Source organism: Triturus cristatus, chromosome 10, assembly GCF_964204655.1.
Source record: "Triturus cristatus chromosome 10, aTriCri1.1, whole genome shotgun sequence".
NCBI lineage: Eukaryota > Metazoa > Chordata > Amphibia > Caudata > Salamandridae > Triturus > Triturus cristatus.
Genome location: NC_140593.1, coordinates 141454296 through 141471090, shown reverse-complemented (window position 1 = coordinate 141471090; position 16795 = coordinate 141454296). Strand labels below are relative to the sequence as shown.

Sequence of the window (16795 nt, the reverse complement as noted above, 5' to 3'; positions counted from 1 at the left end):
AATCACTGCAAATTATCTAAGGGCGCTGGTATGTTGGAGTGTCACTTCTTAGTGCAAAATGCATCCTTTCATCCATTTTTAGGCGCAAGGGTGCATTTTACGCTAAGTAATTGCCCCAAATGCCCACTCCGGCCCGTCACTGAATTCCATTGAATCTCATGGAATTGTAATGTAATTTTGCAGAATTCCATGGAATCAAATTCCGATAATTCAGCCCACCCTGACTTTATATATATCTATTAAGAAATCTAAAAAGAGAGTTATCAAAGCCATAGTCAACTTCATCGCCCCCCAGGCTCTCGCAGCCACAGATTACATCCTACTCGGTGACCTCAACTTTCACCTGGACATCCCCAATGACCAGCACACTGCATCCCTTCTGAAAAACTTTGCCAACATAGGACTCAAGCAGCTAGTCACCGCACAAACCCATGCAGCAGGTCACGCTCAACCCAGTCTTCACTGCCAGCGAAAACATCACCTACAGTCACATCACCGAACTCCTCTGGACCGACCACCACTGCGTGCAGTGCACATCACCTACACCAAACCCACCGTACACCACTGCCCTCACAGCCCCTCCAGCCGAAGCTAGAACAAGGTCACCGAGGAACAGCTAACTGCCACCCTCAGTACTATCACACCACTGGCAGAAGCTGACGTCAATAATGCAGCACACAACCTCCACCGATGGATCTCCAACTGCGCAGACACTCTGGCACCCCTCAAGAAGGCACCCCGCAAGTACCACTTCAAGAAAGCCAGCTGTCTCCCACCGCCCTCCACGAGCCCAGACGCACCTGCAGATGACTAGATGGAGAAACAACAAAACCCCGGAAACCCACACAGCCTTCAAAGTTGTGATTATTACACACCAAACACCACCTCCTCCTCAAAACCACTAAGAAAACAGCCCACCAGGACAGAATAAATGCCAACGCAGACAACAGTAAAGAACTCTTCGCCATCGTCAAGAACTTTGTCAGGCCCAACAGCGAGACCACGGACGTCTCACCCTCCCAAGACCTCAGCAACAAACTCTGCACCTCTTCCACAACAAGATCAGGCTTATCTATGACAGCTTCAACACCCAAGACTCTCCCATCAAGCTTGACACCATCGCACCCAACCACGCCGCACCCCAACAGATCCTGCTCAACTGGACCCCGCTCACCACTGACGACACTCTCAAGACCAAGAAGAGCATCCACTCCGGAGCCCACCCATGTCCCCACCATGTCTTCCACAGAGCAGCCACCAACATCGCCCCCAAGCTCCGCTGCACTATCAACTGCTCCATCGAGACTGCCACCTTCCCCGATGACTGGAAACACGCTGAGATCAACCCTCTTCTAAAGAAACCATCCGCCGACCCAACAGACCTCAAGAACTTCAGACTCATCTCCAGGCTCCCCTTCCCAGCCAAGGTCATCAAGAAGGCCATCAATGTCCAATTTTCTGAGTTCATTGAACCAAACCACGTCTTATACATCTCCCAATCCGGCTTCAGGAGCAACCACAGCACCGAGACTGCACTCCTCGCAGCTACCAATGATATGCTCTCTCTCTTCGACTGAGGTGAAACCTCAGCCCTCAACCTCCTGGACCTCTCAGCCGCCTTCAACACCATCTCCCACCGCACCCTAATCAAGAGACTCCACAATGCCGGCATCCGCAACAAGGCCCTGGACTGGATCCACTCCTTCCTCACCTGATGAACACAGCGATGCAGACTACGAAACCACAGAAATCAGCTGCGGAATCCCTCAGTCTCCCTCTCTGAGCCCCCCTCTCTTCAACGTCTAAATGGCCCCCCTCGCGACCATCTTCAGCAACTACAGACTCAACATTGTCTCCTACACCGACAATACCCAGCTGATCCTCTCCCTCACCAACGAACCAACAACCACCATAAACAACTTCCACAGAGGAACAAAGGTCGTCGCCACCTGGATGAAGAGCAGCAGCCTCAAACTGAATTTGGACAAGACCCAAGTCCTCATCCTAGGACCCTCACCCTCAGCCTGGAACGACTCATGATGGCCCTCCAGACTGGAAACCCCGCCCACCCCCACTGACCACGCATGAAACCTCGGTATCATACTGGACTCCCGCACACAATGAACCATCATATCAACGCCTTCGCCTCATCATGCTTCCACACACTTCACCTGCTACAAAAGACATTCAAATGGATCCCCACCAAATTCAGAAAGCAGTCACTCATGCACTCATCATCAGCAGACTCGACTATGGCAATGCACTCTCCGCCATGGAAGCATTGACTCCTCACAGCCCTGGCTGATTGGTGATTTACGACAGCATTTTGATTCAAATTATTACCTGGAGCCCCTGCTTTGCCGGATTGTTGGCAAGCACTAACAGAATTGTCCACAAGCTGGTTCCTGGACCCTAGGAACTGGGCATTCATGACTCACACAGGAACTCATCGATTCTCTGCTAAGGCATTCCCCAATATAATTATCATAAATATTGATGGTTATTCCACCTGACTACTCCAGACGTTACCCATTTAAGGGCTCAAGCTTGCAGGGTAATCAGCCCTTCTGCATGGCATTGTACCTATCTTATATCAGTCACCCGGATCCCCTGAACTGAGGGTGTGGACAAATGGTATATTTAAATAAATTGCCACCAGTGACCTGGTACTAACGACAGTAGCTTAAGTACCAGTAGTCCCCAGAATTCTCCTTCCTGAAGAGACCCCATATCCATAGTGGGGTTGAAACGTTGTCGGCAATCAATAAGGATAGCCTTGAAAGCACTAGAAAAGACTCTGGTTCTTGATCTGAAACATTGAATCAGAATCAAAGACATCCTTCTTATTCCAATAACCTTTTTTTAATAGTCACTCGTTTTTTATTATATGTTGGTATTGGTCACTTCACTGGGGTCACCCAAGTCACCTTTTTCTAATTTTTCTATAATTGCACAAGCATTATCAATATATGTTGTGTTATGTGAGCATTTGTTTTTATTAAGTCTCTGTGGCATTTTCAAATAAAAAGTTAACCTATCTACTCCGTGCCATAGCTTTTTGAGGATGGCTGATCTCAGAATAATTTAGTGACTTCAGTGGCGTAGCAAGGGGGTATGGTCTGCCCCTGGCGGTATGGGTTTTGGGGCGGCAGCCTCCCCCTACTCTTACCTGCAGCCGTGTGGGGCAGCCATCGTGGAAATTGCCAGCACCACCCCCCCGGTCTTACATGCGGCCGCCGGTCAGCAAACACGGTGACACAGCATCTAGCTATGCCACTGAGTGACTTTGAGAGTTCAACGTAACAAGAAGCGTTATTATTTGTTGAAGTGGGCAGTAACCCATCCCCCAAATAATATTCCACTTTCTTACAGTCGTAAATCAGTGTAAGGCTGAAGAGAGTCCCAGGTATTTGCAAGATGTGAGGGTAAGTTGCCTCCCCCCACAACATTCACGTCTAGAAAGAGCTGCAATTATCTTTTTTTGGGACAAAAAGGTAGGTAATTCCATGCCTAAACTTTTGATAGTTATTCCACTTTTTGGTGGTCTTACTACTCCCATGATTATAATTTTGGATGCAAATGACTTTTGATACAAAAACAATGTATTCTCTAGTTAGACAAGATGCCTGGTGAAACCCTACAGCCTTACACTTTTCACTCCAATGCACGTTGGATAGCTGATCGCCATAGGGAAATTGTAAAAATGAGGGCGTAAGAATGGAGAATAAAGGGAGGAATGTTGAAGGGAAAAACCTAGACATCAGTTTGGATAGAAATAATTTTGAGGCTGTAAAGATGAAACAGATCATTTTCGCACAATGCAATTTAACAAAGTGTTCTATTTGACTAATTTTTTTGTTATTTTTTGTTTCTTCTGGACTTAAAAACACCAAAGAAGGGTATACCTGAAGTACTGCATCTTGCACTGCTGTCCTGGACGATTGCCTTCTTCAAAGGAACCACTGAAAAGAATGTATTATTATAGCCTTATAGCCCACTGCTGAGGGCTATACCAGCTGTTATAGGCTCTGAACCCGCGTTATAGGTCTGAGCAGCAGGAGAGGGCCTTTAACGAGAGTGAGGGCCTTTAACAACAGGTATAGCCAGAGGCAGAAGGGCTATTAGGACATTCCACCCACTGAGGGCAGCATGTTCTCAACTAAAAAGGGATAAACAGAAAGACAAACATTGGAATGTTCGAGCAGAAGGCTTATACCAGCCATTATAAGCCTGAAGCTACTCCACTGTCTTCAGTGGAGCTCTCAACTCCAATTAAACACTTTACAGCACTGCTGATCAACCTCCCTGAAAGCAGAACATTTACCATGGGTCCAACTGAGCACGAAAGAGGCAGTGATTAGAACCTTTCAAGGGGGCGTGTCTCATAATATATGGCAGAGTGCAGGAGGGTTAACTGAAATGTCAGGTTAATGGTTCGAATGAGGCAATGAGGACTAGTGATGTGAACATAATTTCAATTTTGCAGAGAGGCTAATATGATTCCCATCCTCTTCTGTTTATTTAAAGCCTGCCACTGATTGGACCTCTCATGCCAACAATCACAAAGGAATTCTAACACTGACCGTTCTAATCCACTAACAACCATGGATCTACAGAAAACATCCACTTCAAGGAAGTTAAAAGAATGTCTACAATAGATCAGGGGGTTAGCGAGAATGAGATCACTACATATGACATGAGCATTGGAGCAAACCTGGAAGACCTGCTCAATGAACAGCCTAATGAATGGAGCGAGACAGATAGCCTCATGTCTTCGAAAGGAGGGCTTTGGGTTGATTTGTAGGCTTTGCAAAATGTAGTTTACATTGGAGTACTTCGGGGAATTTCGCACTGCACTTGTTACACAAGATTCCTGAAATTATGCCACTTCACCTAATAACACGCCCTTCAAACCTGCCATGCCGGTAAAAAACAAGCATTTGCAATGCAATCGGTCTCGCCTTTGGGACCTTATTTGTATTTGGCTATGCAGCACATTAGCCTGGGTGCTGAAACATCTACTGTTCTTTAACATGGAGGGAAAGTAAGCACCAAACTGCGTGACACGCCAGATATGGGAACACATGGGGAGAAATATTGCCTTTCAGCAGGAAATGGTATAGTCCAAAGCTCTGTTTTTAATATAAAAGCAGGGCTTTCGGTGGTCATATCACTGAAAAAACAAGATTTGAAAAAATATTACTGTTTACGGGTGCTCGTGGAAGACAATTTCTATGGACTGGAATCTAGAGAATGTGAAAGTGATTCTGGTATTTTACTGACCTCTGCTGGTCGTTTTCTATCACGAAAGTTAAATAGAGGCAGTTGCCAGAAAAATAAAAAGAAGAAAGTCCCTCAGCTAAAAGCAATTCAGGAATTTTACTGACCTCTGCTGGTCGTTTTCTATCAAGACAGTTATATAGAGGCAGTTGAACGGAAAGAAAAGTCCATAAGAGGAAGCAGACAAGTCCTCAGGCTGATCTCTAGAGCCCACAAAGTACATACACATATAAGTATATACTAAAGTATATATACTAAAGTATATACAAGAGGTCTCGAATGCTCGACCTAATGATCGCAAATACACAGGAACAACAGAACGCAACAGGTTGTTGTTCTCGTGTTTTTTGCAGGTCAGGGTAACACAACGACTATTGACAGTGGCCATGAATAAACATGGATAGCAGTGGTTTAACTAACAACTTAAAAACTTTCTAGACAGCATGAAATAATGTGTTAAAAAGTAGGTAAAACTGCGTAGTTCGAAGGAACTGTAAAGAAGGGAATTCAGGGTCTTAGCTAACATTTATGCATGGCTACCCGTTTGTCGGGGATGGGGGCTCATTTTCCTTATCTCCTTTAGTACCCGTGGCACCCTCATGATGTCACTGCAGAAGTCATTAGATGGTACTCAAGCAGGATGAGGGACCAGGTCAGAGAAGGCTTCAAATGAACCCACAGGGGAAGGATGTTCATGGGCTTAGTGGCACCGAGTGAAAAGGACCGGAAGTTAGGAGGATTGTGAGCTGCTGGGTGGCCAAGGCGGCGAAGAGAGACCAGGCGATTTAGGGAATAAGAACAAAAAGAGCCAGAGAGAATGTAAAGACTTCTGATGTAACCTAGTCATAAAGGAGGTAGACGGCATATATTTTGAGACAAAACAAAGGAAACTTTATAGTCTAAAGCAAAAATGTAACCATTGCAGAGAGGTAATGGGGTGGAGGTAATCAGGTGGAGAGAAGAATGGCATACCAAAAGAGAAGGTGGAAAAGAGAAGATGAGCTGATGAGATGCAAGTGGATTACAGCAAAGAAACTGAAACGACAGCGGAGAAGTAGTCATGGGAGAGAACAAGGGTGAGGCTGAGGTTTCGAGAAGCTCGGGAAGTGAGGAACGGATGAATTGTGCATATTTTATAGAGGTGGTTTCTTCATGTGTAAGAGATCAGAGAAATGGGGTCAGGGAGGATTAAATATTATGTCTTGATAACATGCAGGCAGGCCCGATTGGGAGCCCAAAGCAGCCCTGGCAATCTTGTCAGACCAGCCTCCATACAGTGCATAGCGAGCAAGCGCAATGAGCGAGCCTGACCACTACAAGGAGGAGCAGGTGGGTTTTACCCCCAAGATAATTTGAGGAAAAGTGTTGCATTCTTCATTATATATTCAATTGCATCAGTTTTTAAAGCATAGTAAATGAAGGCCTTACAGTGCACCAGGACAGGATAATATTTATTGGGGCTCTTCAATGATTCCCTCACTATCATCCTCCAAAAGTGACTCATCTCTCCATATCCCCTCTCTCACATGTATTTAATTTGTTTTACAGTGTCTCTCTTACTAGTGTAGGGCATTGGAGCATTTTAAATCACACACAAACATACAGAGACAATGAATCAAATGTGTATAAATCAGTGTATAGAAAATGTTACATAAGACAGAGGGGACTACAAGGTGTAGGATTCACATGTTATGCGTACTGGTAGGCATTTTTTAGGAGTGCTTGGTCTCGGGAAGCACAAACTCAGGATTCAGAACAAAACTAACCCCGGTTGGGTAACTACACTCTGCCAGCGGAGTTTGCGGAGTTTTGCCTACTCCACGTTCCGCTGCGAACGCCGAGTTCAGGCAAAACAATGACTACGTGGCGGAGCGTAGTTAGCCGGCCCCTCCACGCTGCCAAAGTTATTAAAAATAATTAAAAAGGCACTTACCTGCCGTGTCTGCCTCGGCTGCCTCCGCGTTGCAATGGCTGCTCTCTCCTGCCTCCTCCTCACACTGAATAACCCCTACGTTGTACATCTTGAGAATGCACATGTGCAAGACGTACAACGTAGGGGTTATTCAGTGCGAGGAGGAGGCAGGAGAGAGCAGCCATTGCGAGGAGGTGGCAGGCGAGGCAGACACGGCAGGTAAGTGCCTTTTTAATTATTTTTAATTACTTTGGGAGTGTGCAAAGCGGTGCATAGTTCCACTGAGTTTTTTTAAAACTCTGTGGAACTACACGAAGCACCACTCCGCATACTCCGCCCAGGGTTAAACGTAACAGTAGTTAGCGATAAATTTACTAATAAGCATTTATTTCTACCCAAAAAGAACCTTTTTAGCAAAATTAGGCTAATGAAAGGCTGGCAAAAAATACAACTTTCTAACCTAGATTACGATTTATGAACTGCACAGTAACAAAAAGATCTCTGTGACAAAAGCAGTAACCCACTGAGCTATGAACATAAAATTCTGTTCTGTGATATGCATGGTACAAGCTCTTTCCGGCAGGCATATTAACGGTGGAGGCTGGCATGTCTCGAGGGTGGTGGGTGGGTGAGACATTGAAAAACAATAATAATAAATTAAAAGCACTTACCTGCAGCGCAACGTCTTCCTCAATGGTCTTCTTTCCTCGAGGCAGGCTTCAAACTCCACGGCCAATCCTGGGGCTGCTCTCACCATCATGAGAGCAGCGCCAGGATTGGTGGGAGTGGCCTCTATCAGCTAAAATGGAGGAACACCTGCATATTAACCCTCTGCGCTACCTTAGATGAATGAGTCAAAACACTACCACTAGAGAAAACTCCTTCTCTCTCCAGCAGGTACATTACTCACCAGAGTTATCTTGCCACTTTTATTATGGCCTGAATTGCTGGATATGCAAGGAACTCTGAAGTGTTTTTAAAACTGCTGCACTGCTACAAAACTGGCCAACAGTAACAAAAGCGCCCTCCCACCTTCCAGACTCCCGGGGACACGCCAGATGCCTGGTATGGCCAGTCAGGCCTGGCGTTCAGGAGTGCCAAAGTAAAGAAGTGAGAAGAGGAAGGGTAGACTGAGAGGGGGACAGGGGCAGGGAAGAACAGAATTTCAGTGTTATTAGACTGAAGATGGAGAGAACAATAAGTCTTCCAAGATCAACAGTGCAGAGATCAATGGAAAGAGGAACAAGAAATGAAAATAATACAATAATTGCAAAAAATCTAAACGAAATTAGCAATTATGGTACCAAGTGGGGAGACATTCAAATAGAAAAGAAGGGGGACAAGGACAGACCCCTGAGGGACTACCAAAGGTGCACAGGCGGACAGGACAATAGAGCAGACAAAGGTAATGCAGGGCTTTAATTGAGGGCCAGTGTCATCAAGGGCAGTGACTAAGGAATACTGAATAGGGGATTCATTCTTGCATCAGGCTGGATTCTGACCACCCACATTATTCACTCACTAGACCTTGACCCACAAGGTGTCCTGAAGTCACTGCAAAGGGGTGATGCTTTCCAAAACAACTTAATTGATGAATAAATAAGGAAATAGGATACAGAGTAGGTGCAGATCTCAAGACAGTATTATAGACAGGAAAGCACAAAGTCAGAGACACAGAACTATGTACCTGTTTGTATGTTTGTCTGATGGTCAATGATGCTTCATCGTCATCCTCATCCTCCTCCACCTCCTCTATGTCCTCCTCCTCCTCCTCGTCTGTCTCCTCTTCACTAACTTCAGAACAAGATTCAAACTCATCGGCTACTTCCTCGTAGAACTCCTCTGACTGATAGGAGTCTTGTGGCACCTCTGAAAGAAAGCGATGAATTAGGAGGAGGCCGTAGATCTTCCAGCTACGCAACTATCAATGCAGGGATGTTGTGAGGATTTGGAGGGCAGAAGTAAAACAAAAATGTACCTGTTGGTTCACTGCTTATGCCTCTAAAAATCTATTTTTCTGACATTTTTCAATAAATCTGCACCAACCTTATGGGGTGTCCTAGGGCTTCATTGTCTCATTCCATGGAAGAGACAGTCCTGAGTGCTTAACCAGTCTGGAAGCATCAGACCTGCTTCACAATATCACAGTATATTTATAGGTTACTTTTGACAAGATAATTAACTCCAAAATGAATCCCTTGTTGCAAAGGTGTTAAAGACTGCCGCCCAAACATTCTGTGACCGTCCCATACACAACATGTATTGCATCTAAGTGTTAGGTGGCTAAAACAATTATTCACGTTCATAAATGGCACATCCTGGTTCACAATAAAATGTTTGACCTGCCAAAGACACTTATGATGGCAGTAAATCCGCCAGTACAGCAGTTTAGGGAGGGAAAACGGGTGTTATGAAGAATAGGGCAAGGTGGTGATCAGTGCAAAGGTGGTCCACATTCTTAATGTGTTGACTTTCTGGGTCTGCTAAAATTAGAAAGCATATTTACCTATACCTGGAGGAGCGTCGCCCCACATAAAATAGTATCATAAATACCATTTTAGGTTTCTGCTTCTCTCACTGCGAGAAAGCAAAAGGGCTTGGTTGGGGGCATGCGGGTGGGCGGTCCTGCTCTAGGGCAGGGGAGGAGAGGCTTGCCCACTCTGAGAGCGCTGAGTGTTTGGTTGGCCCATGGACTGACCAAACCAGTCATACGCACTCTCCTTTTTCTCTATGTGGGAGTAATGGCCTCCTCATAGACGCCTGTGTGGTCGGCGTCCCAGCCAATCAAAATGCTGCCATTGCAGGGTTGTGATTGCTCTAGGGTAGGGGAGGGAGGCAGCCTGCGGCTGCTTCCTGTTGTAGAGAGGAAGACGCGAGACCGGCTGACAAAGGTAAGTTAACTTTTCTTTTTTTAATTAAACCTCCCCCCACCCTTCCCACGTGACCCCTGACTCCCCCACCTGCAGGTCATACCGGCCGCGACTGATTATGAATATGCCTCACTCTAAGCTTGCAAAGGTATTCATTTAAGGTAAATTTGACTGTTTCAAGTTATTTATAAACTGCACTGCTTTTCCTTTTTTTCCATGCAGTGAAAATATTTTTCCTGTGGAAAAACCTCTTACCCTATTTATCCTGTAAATACTGTGACTATTTGAAAACATTTCACCCCCCATTGACACATTTACTTCATACTGCTTTGGAGTAGTTTTCAATATGTGAATGAGGAGGAAAAAACAATTAATTATTGCCTGTCTGACTATGAGGACAAAGGAACGAACCTGTGGAGGTGTAATCTGACATTTGCTTGTGGAAGGGGAGGCCCATTTGAAGTAAAGCTTTTTCCTGGGCACAGACCAACTAATCTTCCTGGCAAAAAAACAAAAACACCTCCCCACACCCAAGCCATTGTCTCTGCTCTGGGAGCAGGTTTCACACCGCATCAGGGTCAGTCACTAGCTGGGTGGCATTTGGAGGGCTAATGCAAATTAGCCTCCATGAGCTTCAGACAGGGAAAAGTAAACTTTCTAAAAGTCCCTCTTCCTTAATATACATTAAAACTCCTCTTTCAGCATTAAGTTGGACTTTTCATGAATATTTTTCTAGCTGCCCCTAACTTGAGATAGCAGAATTAATATGTACTATTGCTTCCCAGTTTTTCTATATGGGCCACTCACACTTGCTTCAGTGAAAATAGTTTTTGGGTGTTATTCACTGTAAGGACATGTTTCTACTTTCTAAGGTTCAGTTATGAGTGGTTTGGTATTTTAAATCCCCTACTCAAACTCTTGTTTTCACAGGCATCGGAATTAAGCATTGGGTATTAATTAACACATCCAGTAATCACTGGGTGTGTTAAATATCTCACCATTTGTTAAATTTTGGCAGGCCAAACCTCCCAGAATTTAACAGCGGTATTTACCGTAGCCTGGGGAGTTTGATGAGGTAAACACCAATATTAGCATGTTATTCCACAAAAGCTGGTGATGTATGGGGTGCGATAAATAGCACTTTGGTTCTAACAAACTCGGAATCAGGGTCCTACTTTTAAATGCCATGCACTCTACCTTCTACGGTACATAGGGGTGACTTATTCATTTTTAAAAGAAAGGTTTTATTTTGATAGGTCGGGCTGAAGGCTTAAACTGCAGCTGCTAGACTGCAGGTGCAGGCCTGGAGTCATGTTTTCCTGGTGGCCATAGTGGATGACACAGTAGTTCTGTGGTCCATAGCTGATACTTAACTTTCCATGTCATGCATGTATTTTGGGCACCATAGCCTATGGCCTTATAGGAAAGTTAAATATGCCAATTAGGAGTTAGCCAATTTGAATACGCTTTAGGGATCAGAGCACATTCACTGGGGCCTTGTTAGCAGTGTGGAAGGACACAAAAAAGTTACTTTATCACACCTTCTAAGCGACTTCAACAATTATTTTCAAGAGCTATGTGAACATGAATACCACAATTACAACACAATTGAAAGCTAAAGCTTTCAGCAACCTGGCACTCTAAAAACCTTGCCAACAATAAACGATTCCTTCGCAGATAGGAGAATTAAAATGGAAGTAAACTGGAACAACTGAAGAGCCCTTGATACTGAAGTCCCTTCACACAACCTGCAGACAGCTCATCACATATGCCAAAGCATAGGACTGTACAGACACCATCAATGCAGCCACCAACAGAAGCAGAACCCAGTTCAGGACAATCAAGAACTGTGTTAACTCCCTGACTTATCTACCAATTCCTCACTCCACAGAAATGTACTATGCCATCAACCTCTTCTTCGGTGATAAAATACAGAAGATCCGACAACACATTAACGACACCAAGACTGCTTCACCTCTTATACTATTTACTCATGCATTAAGCCCACTCTCCATATGAGACAGGGTGCTATAGGGTACATGAGCATAACCCTACACAACACACAACCACACCCCGACAAGTGAAGAGGAAAGTGTGAATTGTGATATCACTAACACCGGTAGCCCGAGTAAATGGGTAAAATCAGACCCCTCATACCGGCACTCAGATGATGCCACAAGCTGTGTCTTATTCAGACACAGGTACATTAGAGACTACCCTTTGACAATGCTTTAAGGCACATATAGCGCTATTACGACTTCCCTTACCCTCAAAGTCTGCGCCACTCGCATCACTCTTTTTCACCTTAGCAGAGTGATGCACACCCTTAGGACCACCCCGAGGTACACGTATAACTCTAAGACGCAGTTCTAAGCGCCCGAGTTATTGTCACAGCACTTCTTTTACACATATGTGCCAACTAATTGCACCTCATATTGGCCCACTCTCGGACATCACATGAAGTCCTATAATACATCGGGCCCAGACTACCACTTAAGTGTACATGCAGAGCAACGCTTATTAATTACCCATTGATCATTATTTATTGACATGGATTTACTGAGCACGGTTTCGATCCAAATGTTTTTTTTTTTTTTTTTTTTTTTTGAAAACCTTTATTTCAAAATTCAGGACACAGCTATTCAGCCGACAGCCCGAAGGTTCGGCAGCATTGAGAGTTAGATACAGTGATGTGTCCCCAATACAGTTGAAAGAGTAATGCAAAGGTCCAATTTTAAATAAACACAGAAAAAACTCACAACAAACCCCAGCAAGGCAGAACATTGAAAGCCCATGGCGAAAGCCCCCAGGGGAGGCCGGACCCCACTCATCTACTAGTTACAAGACTGTGTACGGAGGAAGAAGGGGGACAGCAGAGGCCCAAAATGGTTCCTAAAACCAAACTGTGCTGGAAAGTAGGTCAGGGGGAAAGCTGTTCCTCAGGAGGTTCCAGATCCGGGGCAAGACATATTCCCCCCCTGTATTGGTTCCACCGCCCCCAGATGGCGTGCCACTTCCGGGGGCGACCTCTAGAGCAGTAGACCGTCTTCTCCCTAAACATGCTCCAGTCCATGTTCTCCTTCCACGCGGTCAGTGTAGGGGGTCCCGAGGAGCCCCACAATCGCGCGATATCCCTTTTAGCTACCATGTTACCCAGAGTCACCCATTGGGTCTGCGCCTCATCGAGGTCAGTGGGCCCCCAGACGTTCAGGAGGCAACACCGCGCCTTCCGGCTGTACCGCAGTGCCCGTCACCTCCCCCATAACTGCATGGACTCTCCTCCAGAACTCCACAATGACACCACATTCCCAAATGATGTGCAGGAAAGTACCCACCATACCACATCCCCTTCTGCACAGGCCGTCCTCCGAGAATCCCATGTGGACCAGCCTTGGCCCCGTCACATACACCCGGTGCAGTATTTTAAGCTGCACCAGCCGCAGACGCGACGGGATCGCAACCTCCTTAGGAGAAGAAACCGCTGACTGCCAGTCCTCATTATCCAACTCAAGGCCATCCCTAGTCCACTGTTCTCTCAGCCCCAAAAGCATATCTGCCCGGACGTTAATCAACTTCTTATATATGAGCGAGATCGTGCTCTCGGGCATATGACCATCAAGGACTCGGTCCTCAAGGGGAGAGGACTCCGGCACCTTCTCACCCTCCACGAGGACTGATCGGAGGGCGTGACGCAGCTGGATATACCTGAAATACTCTGAGGGCCCTAGCTCATACTCAGTCTGCAACTCCTCGAAGGACTTCACCCTCCCCTTATGCAGCACATCTCCCACCTTGGATATACCTATCAGGTCCCACTTATCAAAGCCCTTCGTATGCCAGAGTCTTCCCAATCTCTCCGATTCAAACAATGGGGTAGCGAGGGTGAGCCTATCCTTCCAGCCCAACGAATCAGTCGCCATCTTCCATACACGCACCGCCACACCTGTGGGCCCCGTGAGGGACGAGTCTAAGGACCGCGAATACAACGCCCTGTAGTAGTTGCCGCCACGAAGCAGCCACCTATCCAGGGCATACCCAGGGCTGAGGGCAGGGCCGTAAAACCCATGGTTGATCGCGCTCAGCTGCGTGGCCCAATAATACCGTCGGATGTCTGGGAGCGCAATGCCCCCATCGTACCATGGGAGCGTCAACTTTGAAATAGCTATTCGCGGCCGCCCATCCCACAGCAACGTCCGTTGGAGGCCTTCGACCTCCCGAAAGTATTTGGCCGGTACCCAGTCCAAGGTGTTCTGGAGGGCATAGAGGAAGCGGGGAAGAGACATCATTTTGAACAGGGCCGCACGCCCAACAAGGGAGAGCGGCAGCCTCCGCCAACCTTCAACATCTCGCCTCAAGCGCGCCAAGGGGGGGAGCAGATTCCTCTCATAGCGCACAGCAGGATCCATGGATATAAAAATCCCCAAATACACGAAACCCTGCTGGGCAACCTGTATCGAACATGTTCTAGGGATCGGTGGGACCTCTCCACTAAGAACGTACAAGTACGATTTGCCCCAATTAATCACAAGCCCCGAGTTCCTACCGAACGATGCGAGTACGTCACAGACCACTATAAGTGACTTCTTAGGTGAGGCAAGATACAGTAGGATATCATCGGCATAAAGCGAAATACGGTCCTCGTGATCAGGCGACCACCGAAGGCCCCGTATATCCGGGTGCCAACGTATCCACGCAGCCAACGGTTCAAGGGCGAGGGCGAACAACAGAGGCGACAGGGGGCAACCCTGCCGAGTACCCCTACCAAGCTGAAACGGAGTAGATGCCCGACCATTCACCACAACATTCGCTAGTGGCCCCTCGTACAGCAACCGAACCCAACTCACAAAACCGCGACCGAAACCAAACTTGGCCAGCACGGCCCATAAGTATGCCCACTCCACCGTGTCAAAGGCCATCGTGGCATCAAGAGATGCCACAATAGCCGGTTCACGCAGCGTGCCCGCCCTGGCGATGACGCCATGAAGACGCCTAAGGTTTAATGCTGTGTTTCGGTGCGGGATGAAGCCAGATTGATCCGGGTGGACCAAGTCGCCAAGCACCCTACTCAAACGGATAGCCAGGAGTTTGGCCAGAATTTTCGGCTCAGCGTTGAGGAGTGAAATGAGCCGATAGGAGGCGCACCTATCTCGGGGTTTACCCTCTTTATGTATTACCACGATCAACGCCAGCCGCTGATCCAACGGAAGGATCCCATCCCCCCGCGCCTCCAAAAACATGGCGCGCAGGTGAGGGGCGACCCTATCCGGGAACAGTTTATACAGGTCGATCGGCAGTCCATTCGGTCCAGAGGCCTTACCCGAGTTTAACGCGCGAATCGCCCCCGCCACCTCGTCAACCGTTATGTCACCATCCAAATCATCCCTATCTATGTCGGAGAGGCAGGGCAACTCGATATCACGGAGGAGCTCAGACGAGTCCTCGGGCGGCCTGTCCGACACAGAGGTATAAACCCTACGAAAATACTCGGCGAAACACTTCACAATCCCCTCAGGTTCCACAATCGCCTCTCCCCACTCTCCCGTCAACTCTGGCACCACTCTATTGACCCGTTCTTTCCTGTCCAACCACGCCAGGAGTTTCCCTGCCTTATCACCAACGTCATACAGGTGGCCCTGTTGTTCCCTACAGAGGGTCTTAGCGGCGTTCGTAACCAGGTCCCTATACTCCGCCTGCTTCAAGCAAAGCTCATGCACTGAGGACTCTGTAACCTCCTCCTCCATAGCCCCCTCAAGGGCCGCGATCTCCTCCTCCACTTGCCGCACCTCGCCATCCCTCCGATTCTTGGCAGCCACCACCAGGGAGAGGGCTTCCCCCCGAAGCACGGTCTTAAAGGCTTCCCACAACGACACCGCCGAGTCCACGGTTCCCAGATTGTCCTTAAAGTAATTATCCACCTTCTTTACCAGGGCGCTGCGCATCTTGGGGTCTCGGAAATACCATGGGTTGATGAGGGCCACCCTCCCTCCTCCCTCCCGACCTAGATCCAGCCGGATCCACACTGGCGAGTGGTCAGAGATACCGCGTGCCATGTGCCTCGCCTCGGATATCAACGAGGCATGTGCGGCCAGAGTGAGCAGGTAATCAATCCTGGAGAGGCTACCATGCGCCCCGGAGTGAAACGTGTATTGACTCTGTGTGGGGTGCCGGAGCCTCCAGCAGTCTATCAGACCAAACGTATCCAGGAAGTCTGGAAGCCATTTCTGAGCCCCCCCTGTGTCCCTGGGCGGGTATCTATCCAACAGTCCGGAGCCCACAGCGTTGAAATCCCCTCCCACTACCAGCATTCCCCCCGGGAGAGTCAGCAAAGCCCTGCCCAGTTCAGCAAGTGTGGAGGCCTGCAGGGCCGGCGGGACATAAACCGAAACCAAAACCAAAGTCCTTCCTTCCCACCGCCCCGCCACCGCCACAAACCTCCCCCTATCGTCAACAATGGTGGAGTCCACCTCAAAAGGCAACGATGCTCTAACAAGGATGCCCGCACCCCTGGACCCAGAAGAGAATCCCGAGTGTTCAATGAATTTATACCCCTTCCTATTCAAGGCATAGCACATATTACCTATGAGATGCGTCTCCTGCAGCAGGACAACATCTGGCATTGAGCGTTTCAAAAATTGCAAAACAATCCCCCTCTTAATGCGATCCCCCAAACCATTAACATTCCAGCTTATAACACTTAAGCCCCTACCCCCCATCCTCGAACGGAAAGAGGCCC

At 47.5% G+C, this 16795-nt stretch overlaps 1 protein-coding gene across 3 annotated transcripts in view; it reads right to left on the bottom strand.

Moving 5' to 3' along the window:
• NEK11 (NIMA related kinase 11) overlaps nucleotides 1-16795 on the bottom strand; it is an 835513-nt gene that overhangs the window by 163020 nt on the left and 655698 nt on the right. For all 3 annotated transcript variants that reach the window (XM_085630659.1, XM_085630661.1, XM_085630660.1), the window contains exon 13: nucleotides 8880-9061. In XM_085630659.1, the coding sequence (XP_085486785.1) occupies nucleotides 8880-9061 (182 nt within the window). The remainder of the gene's footprint in view (nucleotides 1-8879; nucleotides 9062-16795) is intronic.